General features: G+C 43.5%; 1 protein-coding gene across 6 annotated transcripts in view; it reads left to right on the forward strand.

Moving 5' to 3' along the window:
• mastl (microtubule associated serine/threonine kinase-like) overlaps positions 1-17,602 on the forward strand; it is a 98,305-nt gene that overhangs the window by 23,229 nt on the left and 57,474 nt on the right. For 5 of the 6 annotated variants that reach the window (XM_069914544.1, XM_069914546.1, XM_069914547.1 and 2 more), the window contains 2 exons: positions 6,257-6,394; positions 7,082-7,221. In XM_069914544.1, coding sequence (XP_069770645.1) covers positions 6,257-6,394; positions 7,082-7,221 — 278 coding nt within the window. Of the gene's footprint in view, positions 1-6,256; positions 6,395-7,081; positions 7,222-10,366; positions 10,653-17,602 lie in introns of those variants that run through there. The other variant, XM_069914549.1, reaches the window with a different exon arrangement.

Raw genomic sequence — 17,602 nt, forward strand, 5'->3', positions numbered from 1 at the left:
TTAAAACTTACTTACTTCCAGGGGTCCAGTACTGCTGGAACTCACCGGAGCGCCACTTCGGGGCCACTCCGCAGCGGCTCAATGCAGGAGCAATGGCTGTCTTCATTACCCATAATCCCCCCACACAGCTAGAACTACTCTCTCAGTACCAGCGCAACACAGAGTGGTTCTAGCTACGTGGGGGATTATGGGTAATAAAGACAGCCATTGATCCCTCTTAAAAACAACAAGAGGTTCTCGTTATAAAACCTGAGGCTCCTTCCAGCTCTTCTGCCTGGTACTAGGCACTCCGAGTCTGGCTCTTCACTTCCCTCTTTCATCCATTGGACTCCCTGGCTCTGCTTTTCTGTGTTCGCTCCTCAGTGGCCTGAGGCTCAGCCCACCAGGCTTTGCTGTGCCCTTATCTGCCTCCTTCCAGCTCAGCTCGGCTGCCGTTGGGCTGCTTCCTGTTGTCTTGTCCCTGGGTCCTGCTGTTCTGCTTCCCATCATCTGGACCCTCTGCATCAACTCGGCTCCCGGAGGGCTTCCCATTACCTGGTCTGTTGGCCAGGGGGTGGGGGGGGGGTTGATTTTCCATCACCTGTTCTTCCCTCAGACCTGGATCTTGCTGCTGCTCGGACTCAGTTACTCCCCATTGTCCCTTTTGACTTCTCTCCCTCTGGCACCACCTTCTCCTTGGCGTTGGCCCGCTTCTCTCCTCCTTCCTCCCTGGCCGTGGAGTTTAGTACCCAGGTCCCTTCGCCCTCTGGATTTTGTGGCACGGTGGGCTCCAACTCTCTCTTGCCCCCACTGGACCTCTACACTCTTTGGGCCAGACTCCCTCCACTCCCCCCTCCCCTTGCACGTCCATTCCCGCTCTATCCGGCTCTTTGCTGCCCTCCTGCTCCTCAGTCTTGGCAGCCTTGGTGAAGGAGCGAGGGGCAGATGGGGAATATTTGGATAAGAGGACATATTTGGGTGGCAGAATGGAGCTGGAGGCATACCCCAGGGGAAGAACAATTGGAAACTCCTTGAGACACAGAATTACACCAAAAAACTTTAACAGCAACATCCTGTTAAATTAAGACTGACAAATTGTTTAGAAACAAGGGATTCCGAATATGAGAAAAAAACAGTAGCGTGCTATTTGTTCTTGAATAAAAGCATTTTTAAAAATCACAATTAGCACATTCTTTAAGTATTTTACTTTTGAGTTAATATTCATTTCACTTTTGTAATCCATCTGATTTTCTGTTGTTTGTGATATTTAATGTGGTCTTGGGTATTTTAATAAAATGTGACCAATACCGGAACTAAGGCTGAGCTCCGCAGTGGACACATGTGCGATGGCACCCCAAGCCATTCCCAGCACTAATCACCTGGGTGGCGGCTTCTGGGTCACTGGGAACATTTAGGAGACAACAATCATATTTTATAAAACTTAGAGCAGTTACACCATCCCATGCTAACAATGATCACTGGAACATTTCAATGGCTGAGAAAAGATCTCATGTGGTTAACACTAGAGACAATCAGGATGATAGCAGAAAGCTCAAAGTGAAAATAAAATAAAAGAATAAGAAAACAATGGCAGAATGTAAAAGGGAATCCACAAATATTTCATAGACTCATGAACCAGGAAATAGTTGTATCATAATCAAAATTTATTGTCATAAACATGTTACAAAATTTGTGGTTTTGCAGCAGCATTACAGTGCAAATATTGCTATTTCAAAAAGAAATAAATAGTGCACAAAAAAGGAGAAAGTGAGGTAGTGTCTGTGGTTTGTTCTCCATTCAGAAATCAGATGGCAGAGGAGAAGAAGCTGTTCTTATGCCACTGGCTGCTCATCTTCAGACTCCTGTACCTTTTTCCTAATGGTGGTAGTGTGAAGAGAGCATGACTTGGGTGCTGGAGGCCTTTGAGAATAAGGCTGCTTTCTTAAGATACTGCCTTTTGTAGATGTCCTCGATGTGGAGAAGACTGGTGTCTGAGGTCGCTGACTGAGTTAACAACTCTGGATTTTTTTTCCTCTGTCCTGTGCATTGGCATCTCCATACCAAATCTACTCAAACACTTCACTAAGCATGGCCACTGGCTAGCTGCCTTCTTTGACATGGAGGCCCCAAGACTGATCCTCAGAGATGTTGAAGTTCTCGAGCTTCTTCACTGCTGGCCCCTCGATGAGAACTGGTTCATGGTCTCCTGATTTTTTGTCCACAATTTGCTCCTTGGCCTTGCTAACATTGAGTGCAAGGTTGTTGTTTTGACATCATTCAACTAGCTGATCTCTCTCCCTCCTGGACACTTCCTCATTGCCGTCTCTGATTTTGCCGATGAAAATTTGCAAATGGCATTTGAATTGTGTCTAGCCACACAGTCATGAATGTAGAGTGAGTAGAGCAATGGGCTAAGCGCTCATTCTTGAGGTGCACCTGTGTTGCTGTCAGTGAAGAGGAGGTGTTCTTATTGTGGACCTCCGATGAGGAAGTCAAGGATGAAGTTGTGGAGGGGTGTGCAGAGGCCCAGGTTTTGGCACTTGCTAACCAGCACTGAGAGAATTGTATTGAAGGCTGAGCTATAGTTGATGAAGAGTAGCTGGCTGTTGTCTAGGTGATCCAGTGGAGAGTCAGTGATATTCTATCTGCTGTGGAGCGATTATGACAGTAGAGGAATTGCAATGGGTCCAGACCTTTACTTGAATTCTGGCCATGTCCAACATATTCATTTCATTAAGGTAGATGTGAGTGCAACTGGGCAATAGTCATTGAGGTGGCTCACTCTGCTTTGTGCACAGGATGATTGATCCCCTTTTGAAGCAGGTGGCAACCTCCAAAGGCAGCAATGAGAGATTGAAAATGTCTGTGTCTGGCTAGTTGGTTGGTGCAAATTTTCAGTACCCTGCCAGGTATACCATTAGGGCCTGATGCCTTAGAACCATAGAACATAACAGAAACAGGCCCCTTCAGCCCTTCTAGTCTGTGCTGAACCTTTTTTTTTGCCTAGTCCCACTGACCTGCATCCAGTCCATAGCCTTCCATACCTCTTCCATCCATGCCCCTGACAAATTCTTAAATGTTAAAATTGAGTCTGCATTCACCACTTTAGCTGGCAGCTCAATCCACACTCCCACGACTCTCTGTGTGAAGAAGATCCCCTTGATGTTCCCCCTAAACTTTTCCCCTTTCACACTTTACACATGTCCTCTGGTTTGAATCTCACCTACCCTCATTGGAAAAAGCCTATTTACATTTACTTTGTCTATCCCCTTCATAATTGTAAATACCTCTATCAAATCTCCTCTCATTCTTCTATGCTCCAGGAAATAAAGTCCTAACCTGTTTAAGCTTTCCCTGTAACTCAGTTCCTGAAGTTCGGGCAACATCCTAGTAAATCTTCTCTGCACTCTTTCTTTCTTACTGATATCTTTCCTGCAGTTAGATGGCCAAAACTGCAGACAATACTCCAAATTTGGCCTCACCAATGTCTTGTACAACTTTACCATAACATCCCAACTCCTATTCTCAATACTATGATTTATGATGGCCAATGTGCCAAAAGCTCTCTTTATAACCCTATCCACCTGTGACAAATTATGTATCTGTATTCTAACATCCCTTTATTCTACCACACTCCTCAGTGCCCTACTATTTATTTTATTTGTCCTTTCTTTGTTTGTATTGAATTCTATCTTCCATTTATCCAACTGGTCCAGATCCCACTGCAGGTGTTGATAACCTTCTTCGCTGTTGACAACACTTCCAATCTTAATGTCTCTGCAAACTTGCTGATCCATTTTACCACATCCAGATCATTATAGAGGACAAACAATAATGGTCCCAGCACTGATCCCTGAGGCACACCACTAGTCACAGGCCTCCAGTCTGAGAAGCAATCATCCACTACTTGATTTCTCCCCTACTGCCATTGTCGAATTTAGTTCACTACTTCATCATGAATACCTAGTGTGTGAACCTTCCTGACTAACCTCCCATGTGGGACATTGTCAAAAGCCTTATGAAAGGCCATGTAGACAACATTCACAGCCTTCCCTTCATCAACTTTCCTAGTAACATCCTCGAAAAACTCTATAAGATTGGTTAAACATGTCTTACTGTGCACAAAGCTACATGTTGACTATCCCTAATCAGTTTTTGACTATCCAAATAATTGTATATCTGATCTCTTAATAATTTATCTAACATTCATGTTAGGCTCACCGACCTATAATTTCAAAGGTTACTTTTGGAGCTGTTTTTTAAACAATGGAACAACATCCGTGGCTAAGGAATTTTAAATATTTCTGCAAGTTTAGACAGAATACGTAAAGTACGGAATTTAAGGAAGCTGGACGTCCTATTCATTGATTGGAAGTGTTCACGGACCCCTGCAGTTCAGTTTCGACTGCATGCGATCCATGAAAATAACTAAGGGTCGAGGAGGAAAAATGTCAGAGCAGGAATGAGTATTTATCCCCGTTCTGATGTTTTTACACAGACTGCATTCTGGGAAATTGGGAATAATTTCCTGAAACACAGTGGCTGTTTTTTTAAATTTGTGTCTCACTTCCTTCCCTCACAATTGCCTCTTTGTTGCTGAGATTGTCTTTCACAGGTTGTACCTGGATCACTGGCTGTAAATGCTCTCTAGCTTGACTTCAGCAGTCTGATTCATTCACAGTTGTGGAATTCCTGGTATGTGTGCATGGGCACGCACTCGTCTATGCAGGTCTTGATGAAATCGGTGACGGCTGTTGCATATTCATTCCGGTCTCAGGATTAGCCCTTGAATATGGACCAGTCCACCGATTCAAAGCAATCCTTCAGGTGCTCCTCCACCTCCCTTGATCATATTTTCACCATCTTCAACACTTGTAAAAGGAGAAGTGAGGCCTAAAATAAAAGGAAATCTATTCATGGATGTAGAAAGATAATTACCAAATTACAAATGCTTGAATCTGTATTATGTTTGAAAGCTGCTCTGGAATCTCAGAACAGAGCATATAATTGGGAGTCAGCACAGAGAAGTGAGCATCAAGAATAGCTGCAGTAAAAATGGATACTTCTTGGATGGGAGGCAGCCAGGGGAATTGAAAGAAGAAAGAGAGAAAAGATGATGTCTTGGTAATAATCCATCAAATATGTGCAGATCCAAGGGTGATCTAGTAACTGTGTTACAGCCTTGTTCAAAGATGAACATCATTCAAAAGTGTGAACTCTTGCAAGGCTCAATGTTCCAGGCTTCTGTTGCTTGAGATGTGATAGAACGTGGTGGGGGGGGGGGGGGGAGGTGTGAAATGAAAAGGGGAAGAGTGGCCTTGCTCATCAGGGAAAATATCACAGCTGTGCTCAGGCAGGACAGACAATAGAGCTCGTTTACAGAGGTTATATGGGTGGAGCTGAGGAACGGGAAAGGTATGACCACACTCATGTGGTTGTATTATAGAGCACCCAATATTCAATGAGAATTGGAGGAACAAATCTGTAGAGATAGCAGACAGATGAAGGAAACATAAGATGGTGATAGTATGAGATTTTCACATTTTGGGTTGACACTTGCCTTTCTGCCTCCTGAAATGCTACTTGACTGCTGAGTTCTTCCAGTTTTCTGTTCTGGATTGCAGCATGTGTATTATTTTTAAGTCACTTGGTCAAGTGCAGATTGATAAGATAAACGATGTGGATTTGTTGAAGTCCAATTGTTCCTAATTTGATGGAAGGATCAATAAGAGAAGTGTGGTTGATATGAGCTTCCAAAAGGTATGAGATATTTGTCATGAAATTTGAAGGCATGGAATAAAAGAGACTGGCATGGCAGAAAATTATCTAAGTGACAGAAAAGAGTGGTACTGGAGTTTTTTTTTGGATTGAAGAGAAGTAGACATAGGAATTCCTCAGTGAATTTCTTTCGCCAAAAAATAGTGAACCTCTACAATTTGCCACCATGGGCAGCTATGGAGGCCAGGTCTTTGGGTGTATTTAAGGCAGAGATTGATAGCTATCTGAATTGTCAGGGTTTCAAATGCTATGGGGAGAAGGCAGTGGAGTGGGGCTGATGGAAAATGAAACAGTTTTATGGAATGGTGGAGAGGAGTTCAAGGGCAGAATGGCCTAATTATGCTCCTATATCTTATGGATATGGAATGCATGAAAATTCTTTTCTAAATTTTTTTTATAATTTGGATTTACTGATACAATTACTGAGTTTGGAGCAGAGAAAATGTGTTCAAGTATTTAACAAAAAAAGTAATTTTTTTTCTCATTCTTCTCACCCAAGGTTGTCAAGAAAGCTGATCTGATACATAAAAATATGGTGCATCAATTGCACGCAGAGAGAGCTGCGCTAGCTCTAAGTAAAAGCCCCTTTATTGTACACTTGTATTACTCACTTCAGTCTGCCAACAATGTTTATCTTGTAAGTAGCTGCTGAACTTCCATTTGATGATATTGGTTTGTGAAAAATGTCTAATTCTTCAATGGGTTTATTTTTCATAAAGCAACTTGTTCTTGGATAGTTACCTTAATGCACATATCCCACAAACGTGGCACCACCTGCTTGCTGCCTGATATGTCAATGTAAAATAAGAGAGAAATCGTACTTTAATAAGATATTATTATCAGCTTGATTTTATACTGTTTTATACCTGAATTTCATTATTTTAAACATATAGGTATTTTAGATAACAAGGAAACAGGTAAAATAATTTGCAAAGAAAAATAAACTGCTGGAGGAATTCAATGGGTCAAGCAGTATCTGTGAGGGAAAGGTCATGATCCTGCATCAGAACTGAGAGGGGTGAGGCTGGGGTGAATAGCTGAAAGTTAGACCAAGGAGGGGTGAAGAAAAATTAAACAATTCCTGGTGGGGAATGGGAGGGGTGAAACTGTGAGAGAGACTGGTGGGTGATGGGTAGAAGCAGACAAAGAAAGTGGGGGGAAAATAAAGGCCCTTGGAACCAGTTGAGGGGAGGGTCAATGTGGAGAAGGAAATGTAAAAGTTACCAGTGATATTAATGGGAAACATTACAGGTGAAGGGCATATGGAATCAGATTTGAGGGAGGATCTGGTGGGTGAGATGATCAAACTTATTCTTCCCTCTAGGTTATGGAGTATCTTATTGGTGGGGATGTCAAGTCTCTCCTTCACATTTATGGCTATTTTGATGAAGACATGACTGTAAAGTACATCTCTGAGGTTGCAGTAGCATTGGATTATTTGCACAGACATGGAATTATTCACAGGTACAGTATAATTGAATTGACATTTGTGGTGTGATTATGCATTGAAATTTTTCTTTTTTTTTCCAGTTTTCTTTAGGAGATCCAGGTGCATGTTGCATTTGTCACTCAGATTTAGCTATTACTTTTCTCCTAATTATGTAAACCTCAGATGCTCATAACATTTATTCACTCATCATCTTTGTCTGAAATATTAGTTCTTTGTCTGCAATATTGGATATTTGTCCCCATTTTTTCTCATTAAAATGTTTTCTATCAATCCCTTCATTGTATTCCTAACTCAACTCTCCCAAAAGGTATTCTCCTTTGTATGAAGATCTACCGGGACCAATGCCTGAAGAGGGCGCACAAAATCAGTGAACCGGTGCGGACTCGAAAGGCCAACATGGCCTGTTTCTGCTCCGTAAATGGTTATATGGTTATGGTTACTCTTGCTCTAGTTGCATTGCACCCCAGTGATAATAATAAAAAAAAGTAAGCTGATTCGTGCTAAAAATATTAATGGTTAATACTTTTTACACTACATTATCCCCATATATAGTATATGGGAATACTGTAGTGTACCTGTAAACTTTTTATTTGACACAGGGCTGTGGGCAGAGAACGGGGCAGTGGATTAGTGTGGGACCGACACAGGTCTGTGGGGAGAGAGTGGGGCAGTAGGATCAGTGTGGGGACCGACACGGGGCTGTGGGCAGAGAGTGGGGCACTGGCATCAACGTGGAGTCCGACAAGGAGCTGTGGGGAGAGAGTGGGGCAATAGGATCAGTTTGGCTATACAGTATACAAATTCCTATAGGTAGTGATCGCTTTTTCTAAATTGCTGTGGACTTGCTCGCAGTAACTGAATAATTATGGGACCACAGTTGTAAATGCGGTCAGATGTTGCCCGAACGGGCACATCTGAAGATGTGCATGAAAAAATTGACACATGGAATGTAAAAGGTTGGCCACCTCTGGTGTAGTGTATCTAAAGTTTGCTTATGACACTAAATTGAGTGAAAAAGCAAATTGTGCAGAGGATATGGAGAGTCTGCAGAGAGATATAGATAGGTTAAGTGAGGGGGCAAGGGTCTGGCCGATGGAGTACAATGTTGGTAAATGCAAGGTTATCCACTTTGAAAGGGAAAATGGAAGATCAGATTCTTATTTAAATAGCAAGGGATTGCAGGATGCTGGCATGCAGAAGGACTTGGGAGTGCTTATGCTTGAATTGCAAAAGGTTGGTTTGAAGGTGCAGCAGGCTAGCAAGAATGCAAATGGAACTTTGGCCTTTATTGCTAGAGGGATTGAATATAAGAGCAGGGATGTTATGCTGAACTATGAGGCCACATCTGGAGAATTGCGTCCAGTTTTGGTCTCCTTACTTGAGGAAGGATGTACTAGCTTTGAAGATGGTGCAGAGGAAGTTCACAAGGTTGATTCCAGAGATGAGGGGGTCAGCCTATGAGGAGAGATTGACTCGTCTTGGACTGTACTCACTGGAATTTAGATGAGTGAGAGGGCATCTTATAGAAGTGTATAAAATTACGAAAGGCATAGATAAAATAGGGGTAGGTAAGTTGTTTCCATGGCTGGGGGAATGAGAATAGAATAGGGGACATTGCCTCAAGATTCAGGGTAGTAGGTACCTCAGTAAATATATTTAAGGCAAGGTTGGATAGATTTTTTTACATAGTAGGGGAAATTAAGGGATACGGGGAAAAGGCAGGTACATGGAGATGAGCCTATCATCAGGTCAGCCATGATCTTGAATGGCGGAGCAGGCTCGATGGGCCGATGACTTACTCCTTCTCCAACTTCTTATGTTCTTTATGGTTTGAAGAAAGCCAAATTAGACTTCAGAAATGAGCTGAAATGGTGAGTGCTGTCAGGCTAATTTATAAAAAGTTCAGCTCCAAGTCTTCTCTAATCTTTTGTCTGGCTCATCAAAAGTTAGTCCTTTTGCTATAACAGAAATTGGTGTTGAGACTAAGTTTGAAATCCAGATGGCTTACTTTTTCCTATTCCTAACTGGGAAATGTTAAGTCCAATTGCAGATCCCCATGACTTTAAACTGCATTGCTGAATAGGAGAAGCAATTCATTTATAGCTTTGAATGTCTTCTTTAAAAAAAAACTTGCTCTGTTTCCTATTTCTTTTTCTCATTTTGGTTAGCATTTTATGGAAGGATCTTTTTTCTTCTGATTTTTTTTTTTATTACCCCTGCTTTCCTAGTTTCCCTTGAGAATGTCATTGACTGACTCAGCATTAACTTTGCCATTTGCAACACTGGTTGTGATTCGCCACGTGGATAAGTTGTTTATCTCTTTTTGTGGTTGGATAACAATATTATGCCCATCATTAACAATTCGGTATATTTTATACCATTTATCTGTTCAAACCACTAAGATATTGGCTGCAGTAAAAACCGAGCATGTTCTGAGTGCTGTGGATCCTTGATGATTGCTGCTGCTCTCTGACGGCATCATTCCATGTACATTTTCCTTATGGTGGGGTGAGTTTTTCTTGTGATGTGCGAGGCTGTGTCCATTACCTTTTGCAAGGCTTTCCACTCAGAGGTATTGGTACCCTTATACCAAGTCATGATACAGCCGATCTGCACATTTTCCACTACACTTTTATGGAAGTTTGCGAAAGTTTCCAATGTTATACCAAACCTACACAAGCTCCTGAGAAAGTAGAGGTGCTAACTTGATTTCTTGACGATGACATTCGTGTGTTGGGTCTGGGAAAGGCCTCCCAAGGTAGTGACTCCCAAGAATTAAAATTTTCTCACTCTAGTGCATTTGTCAAGGGAAGGAGCTGATATTATGTATAGAAAGTGAAAGAAGCTGAGGAGGAACCAAGAAGTGATGAGGTATAGAACAGAAAAACAGGTAAATGGAGAAACTATTGGATGGGGGAGTAGGGGGAAGAAAAGTTTGAGAAAGGGGAAAAGGAAAAAATTAAGTTGTGGCGCCTCGCCCACACGGCAGGTGAACCAGCTCACGGAGTCGCAGGAAAGTCTGTGGCAGATCTGACTGTGAGAGTTCCGGGTGCAGGGCAAGCCCACTGCCTGGCAGCTGATGTCATAAAGGTCCCGGGATTTGAGTTCCGAGGGATTTAAACATGTGTGAGAGTTCTATTAAAGTCAATTGGTTCAACTCACTTTCGACTCTGGTCCTTTGCTCATTGCATGCCAAGTGCGACTACATTGGAGACCCCAATGATCTAAACGGCATTTGGACCCAATGATGACCGACCCAAGCACAGAGAATGCAGTTTCACTGAAACTTCCGAGTTTCTGGAACTAGCAGCCACGAGTTTGGTTTGAACAAGCTGAAGCCCAATTTCAGGTTAGGCAAATCGTCCTGGACGTCACAAAGTTCACTCAACCAAGAAGCAACAGGCCGCATCATCAACTTCCTACACCAGCCACCGGTTGTGGACAGGTATGAAATAATCAAGGCGCTCCTGTACTTTTGGCCTCTCCCGCCATGAATGCAGAGTGGGGTTGCTTCACATAGATAACCGAGGCAACCGCGCGCCTTCGGCCTTAATGAGCGAGATTCTGGCACTAGCAGATTGCCATAAGCTATGTTTACTGTTTGGACAAGTCTTTCTCAAGCAGATGCCAGAAGATATCTGCCTCCTCATCGCCGACTATGATTTCAGTGACCCTCGCAAAGTACCGGCCTGTGCAGATATCCTGTGACACACCAACCCACATGGCGGGGCCTCCATTGACCAAGTTGCTGTGTGTCACACCCCAAGGCCCAGGCCTTCCCCATGCCACCAACGAAGCTGGTGATGTCCGCAGCAGGAAGTGACCCCAGTTTGATCCATTGGTGTTTTTAAACACCAAAAGTGGGGTTCTGGAGCCTATCGTTGCCACCAACTCTTTTCTTTTCCTAGAACATAAGAATTAGGAGCAGGAGTCGGCCATCTGTCCTGTCGAGCCTGCTCCGCCATTCAATAAGATCATGGCTGATCTGATTATTGACTCGACTCCACCCACCTACCTTTTCACCATATCGCTTAATTCCTTTTTCATGTAAAAATCTATCTAACTGAACCTCAAATAAGTTTAATGAAGTACCCTCAAACTCCTTTCCTGGGTAGAGAATTCCACAGATTCACTACTCTCTGGGAAAAAGGTTTTCCTCCTCTCTGTCTTAAATCTACTCTCCAGAATCTTCAGGCTTTATTCCCGAGTTCTAGTCTCACTTAGCAGTGAAAATAATTTTCCTGCCTCTATTTTATCTATCCCTTTCATAATTTTATGTTCTACAAGATCTCCTCTCATTCTTCTGAATTTGAGTGAGTATAATCCCAGGCGATTTAGTCTTTCCTTGGAAGTTAACCCCCTCATCTCCAGAATCAACCTGGTGAACCTCCTCTGGACTGCCTTCAAGGCCAGTATATCCTTTCTGAAGTATGGAGACAACACTCCAGGTGCAGCTTCACCAGTACCTTGTACAGTTGCAGCATGACCTCCCTGCTCTTGAATTCAATTCCTCTAGCAATGGAGGCAACATTCCATTTGCTTTCTTAATAACCGGCTGTTCCTGAAACCCAACTTTTTGCGATTCATGCACAAGCACTCCCAAGTCTTTCTGCATGTCAGCATGCTGCAATTTTTCACCATTTAAATAATAATCTGCTCTTCTATTTTTCCTACCAAAGTGGATGACCTTGTATTTACTAACATTGTACTCCACCTGTGAAATCTTTGCCTACTCACCTAACTAAACTATATTCTTCTGTAGCTTCTCCACATCCTCTGTACAATTTGCTTTTCCACTCAATTTACTATCATCCACAAATTTGGCTACACTACACTCTGTCCCCTCTTCCAAATCATCAACGTAAATGGTGGACTGCTGAGAGCCCAGCACTGATCCCTGCACCCCCCCACTTACCACTGCCAATCAGAAAAACACCTATTTATCCTGACTCTCTGCCTTTTGTCAGTTAACCAATTCTCAATCCATGTCAATGTACTTCTACTCCATTCACCTGTATCATATTGATAAGTCTCTTATGTGGCATCTTATCAAACGCCTTCTGGAAATCCATATATACAACATCAACCTGTTCCCCTCTATCTACCACACCCATTATATCCTCAAAGAACTCCAGCAAGTTTGTCAAACAAAATCTACCCTTTCTGAATCCATACTGTGTCTGTCTGATGGAACACCTTTGTTCTAAGTGTCTCGCTATTTCATCCTTAATGACAGCTTCAAGCATTTTTCCAACTAAAGATGTTAACCTAAGTGGAAGATAGTTACCAGTCTTCTGCCTACATCTCTTTTTAAAAAAGTGGCGTGACATTTGCTGTCTTCCAATCTGCCAGGGCTTGTTCAGAATCAAGAGAATTTTGGTAAGTGACTACCAATTCATTGACTATAACTCTCACCATTTCCTTCAGTACCCTGGGATGCATCCCATCAGGACTAGGGGATTTGTCCACTTTCAGTCCTATTAGTTTGCTCATCACTATCTCTTTTGTAATAATTATTTTATCGAGCCCCTCACCTCCCTTCGCATCCCTATCACCACTCTTTGGCATGCTGGACATGTCTTTTACTGTGAAGGCTGACACAAAATATCTGTTCAATACCTTGGCCTTTTCCTCATTATCAATTTTCCTTTCTCCTCTTCCAGGGGACCTATGTTGACTCTAGCCACACCCTCTTCCGTTTTATATATGTATATTTATAAAATTTTTAGCTATCTGATTTTTTTTTTTAATTTTGTGCTAATTTACCCTCATGATCCTTCATCTCTTATTTCTCATTTAGTTGCCCTTTGAAAGTTTTCCCAATCTTTCAGTTTCCCACTACTCTTGGCTACTTTGTACACATGAGCTTTTAATTTTATACTTCTCATTATTTCCTCAGTTAACCAAGGCTGACTCTTGCCTCTCTTACTGCCCTTACTTTTAATGGGAATATATTATTATTGAGCACTGAAAAATCTCTTTGAAAGTCTTCCACTGTTCCTCAGCTAGTCTGTCAACTAGCCTGTGCTCTCAGTCCATGCTGACCAATTCCTTCCTCATCCTGTTGTAGCATAATTTTAGATCTAACTATTGCACCCTCCATCTGTATGAGAAATTCAATCATACTATGATAGCTTTTTCCAAGAGGGTCCCTAACTTCTGTATCATTAATTTACCTATCTCATTGCATAATACTAGATCTAAAATGGCATTCTTCCTTGATGGTTCCTTAACATGCTGCTCAAGAAAGCTATCATGGATGAATTTTATGAAGTTATCCTCCAGACTATCTCAACCAACTTGATTTTTATCAATCGATATGGAAGTTAAAGTCCCCCATGACAACTGCCATTCTGTTCTTGTATACCTCAGTTAATTGCCTGTGCCACTGTGCGATTGTTATTTGGTGGACAACAGACAATTCCCACCAATGATGGCCTCCTTATGGGACTGATAGTCTGGGCGAAAGTTCCTCGTAGACACGGGCAGAAGTTAGTGTCTTTCCCCCTCGAACCACGACACCAGCACTTGGAAGTCAGGACCAATGCTCACTGCTGCCAATAACAGCAATATTCACACATACGGCACGTGAACCATCCCACTATAGTTCGGTTCTAGACGTTTCACCTGGTCGCTTACACTGGTAGCAGTTTTGCAGCCTTTATTGGGTGCAGATCTCTTCTGGGCGTACTGCCTCTTAAAGGACCTCAAGGGGCGGCGTTTAGTGAAAGTCAAGACCTTCCAGACCTTCTCGCTTGGTGAAGCCAATTTACCGGCCCCACACTTGGACTCTGACTTTGTCAAGCAACGAATTTGACAGAGTACTAGTGGAGTTCCCAACCATTATTACATTGCAGTTCTCCACAAACACTCCTAAGCATGGTGTACAGCACCACATTACCACTCAAGGACCAGTACTACACAGCTGGGCATGCAGGGTCCTGCCCGACAAATTCCTCACCAAGGAGTTGTTCAGGAAAATGGAGTAGATGGGATCGTCCAGTATTTAGACAGCCCGTGGGCCTCTCAGCTGCACCTGGTGCCCAAGTCGGCTGGAGGACCGAGGCCATGCAGCAACTACAGAAGGCTCAACGATGCCATCACAGCTGACTGCTACCCAATGCCCAACATTCAGGACTTTATGGCCAAGGTCGACCTGGTCCACGTATCACCAGATTCCTGTCCACCCCCTTCAGCCTATTAGAGTTTCTGCAGGTGCCTTTCGAATGTGGCATTGATATTCCAGTGGCTCATGGACTCAGTGGGGCAAATCTTCATCTACTTAGATGACATCCTGATTGTTAGCCGCTTGTACCAAGAGCATTTGGCACACCTGCGCCAACTCTGCTGCCGCCTGAATGAATGCGGCCTGGCCATCATCACTGCAAAGTGCCAGTTTGGGCTGTCGGCCATTAATTTCCTTGGGCACCGCATTAACTAGCATGGAGCTGTTCCCTTGTAGGCAAAAGTAGAGGCCATATGCCAGTTTGTCAGGCCCAGTACAATCAAGGGCTTACAGGAGATCACTTTTACTACCAATTCATACTGTCAGAGGCCCAAATCATGCAACACCCTGTTTGGCCTGATGATTGGCAAGGCTAAGGAAGTCACCTAGGACACGGAGTCAGCAGTGGCTTTCGAGCAGGCCAAGGACACCCTTGCAAACACCAGCCTCCTGGTACACCCACAGGAGGATGTGCTTGCAGCCCTCATGGTTGAGGCTTTGAACTCAGTAGTCGAAGGTGTGCTGGCACAGTTAATTGAGGGACAATGGAAACCACGCATTTTCAGCTGGCACCTGTGATCACCAGAGCTGAAATGCAGCACCTTTGACAGGGAGCTGCTAGCCTTCTACCTCACAATCTGGCACTTTCGATATTTTTTTTGGAGGGGCGAAAATTCAAGGTCTTTGCGGAAAAACCCCTCACCTTCGCATTCGCCAAATTGTTGGATCCATGGTTGGCATGGCAACAACGCCACCTGTCATACATCTGAGTATACCACCACCGTCAAACACATCTTCCAGGAAAACGTCGTGGCTGATGCACTGTCTCGCACCTCCATCAACTTGGTGCATTCCCTATCCCCAAGGTTGGACTACATAGTGCTCGCCAAAGCACAGCAGCTGGACGAAGAAATGCCAGCATAATGCACTGCAATCTTGGGCCTGCAACTGAAGGACATCCCCATGGCCCAACAGGCAGCAAGCTCCTCAGTGATGTGTCCACTGGCCAACCACATCCCATTGTTCCAGCTGCTTGGAGGCATCACGTTTTCAACGTACTCCATGGTTTGGCCCACGTCATTTTGGGAAACCATTCAACTGGTGGTGGATATAGATTTGCTTGGCATGACCTGCACAAGCAGGCTGGGCACTGGGCCAGGACATGCATATACTGCCGGATCTCCAAAGTCCAAAGGCATGTGAAGCCCCCCCTTTCAACCCTTTCAGCCAATGCACAGGAGGTTTGAGCATGTCTATGTGGACATCGTCGGTCCGCTACCAATTTCCCAGAGGGAAAGGTACCTATTCATCTTCATCAACAGGTACACCAGGTGACCAGAAGCGGTATTGCTCGCCAACAAGTCTACGGAGTTCTGTGCCAGAGCCCTTGTTAAAGCTGAGTTGCGCGTTTCCGCCTGCCTGCCGACATCACTTCAGACGAGGTTGCAGTTTGAGGACCCAGCTGCATCACACCATGGCCTACCATCCGCAGTCCAATGGCATGATAAAGCGTTTCCACCGGCACCTAAAGTCAGCCTTGATGGCGCACCTCAGTGGACTGGATTGAATGGATGAGCTCCCATGGATGCTTCTTGGCATCTGTATGATTCCCAAAGAACTTTTAGCCACGTTTTTGGCAGAGTTGGTATACACTGATGGTCCCTGGCCAGTTTGTCCCAGCGGCAGTGCTCACAAGACTCCGACATCTTCCTTTGTCCCCAAAAACCTCTGGGTCTGCAACTACGTTTTCGTCCATGGGGACATGCTCTGTACTCCACTCCAGCAGCCATACAAGGTGGTGCGTCAGAATGGAACCACGTGCGTCCTTGATGTGAGCGGCTGTGAGGAGACCACCATTGACACCAAGCTGGTGCACCTAACCTAAAACACCCTGTAACTGTGTCACCCCCACGCCAATGAGGTCAGCCACCCAAATGGACTAAAGAGGTGTTGGCTGTGGACTCCACACCTCCTAACACTTTGTGCGACTACAAACTACAGAAATAGGGTTTATTTTAAAAAAAAAAGGTCTGGAAACAATGGAATTAAATGGAGGTGAAGTTACCTCAAATTAGAGAAAAAAGAATTTATGCCTTTGGGTTTAATACCACCCAGCAACAATGTGTTTTTTCCATCAATACTATACCTTGTCAAATCCGATATACTCTGCGCCTTAATAAGTTTTCAACTTTTTTTATTCACTTTATTATACAAACAGCATATTTGTACCTCAGGAGCATTAACTGCTTCAGTCCTGCTTTTGTCACTCAGATTTAGCCATCTGTGTTCTCCTAATTGTCCTTCCTTTTGCACATTATGTAAGCTTCCAATTGTTCAAAATGTTGCTGCTCGGAGTCATATGTTGCGTCTTCACTCATCACCTTTCTTTGTCTGAAATATTGGGTGTTTGTCCCCATCTTTTTTCATTTAAAATGTTTCATTTCAGACCTTTTATTGTATTCCTACCTCTATAGTCTCCACTCTCCCAACAAGCTCTCTCTCTCTACCCTTGCTCCAGTTGCATGGCCCTTTGGCTTTATATAGCTATCACACAAGTTCCAAGTGCATGTCTGTAACCATCATCTTTCCACCACCTTCCTTTCCCCATCATACCTCAAATTAACCATTTAAACCACCCTTTGTGCTGTTTGCCAAATTTGAGTTGTGGTTCATTTTTCTCTTAGTCAAGTTACTCCAGAATCCTGTGAAATGAATTTTAACATTAAAAGTTGATTATTGTTGTGACAAGGCATTCATTTAGGGCATTTATTTTGCTGCACGTTTCCCATTCAATGAAATAGTATTGGAAGATATTTTGTTAAAGTAAATAAATGTGCCAGTGTTGTTTTAGAAGAGCTACAGAGTTGTACAGATTGGAACAGGTCCTTGTGCCTAACAAGTCCACATCAACGATTAAGCATCCACACACAAATTCCACACCTAATTTCATTTTATTCTCCCATGGTCCCTCCACAATTAGGCTAGAAACAATGATCCAACACAACCAGATCTACCCGAGTAGCTGCTTTCAGTGAACTATGAACTTGTACTCCTCGATCTCGCTGTCTACATCATTCCTCAGGGTTCTACCTGTTCTAGTTTGACTTGCCAAATTGCAACACTGCAGTTAAGCTCTTTCTATCACTCCTTGGCCCCTAGACTTAGATGAC

The sequence above is a fragment of the Narcine bancroftii genome, chromosome 1 (assembly GCF_036971445.1).
Source record: "Narcine bancroftii isolate sNarBan1 chromosome 1, sNarBan1.hap1, whole genome shotgun sequence".
In the NCBI taxonomy this organism is placed as follows: Eukaryota; Metazoa; Chordata; class Chondrichthyes; order Torpediniformes; family Narcinidae; genus Narcine; species Narcine bancroftii.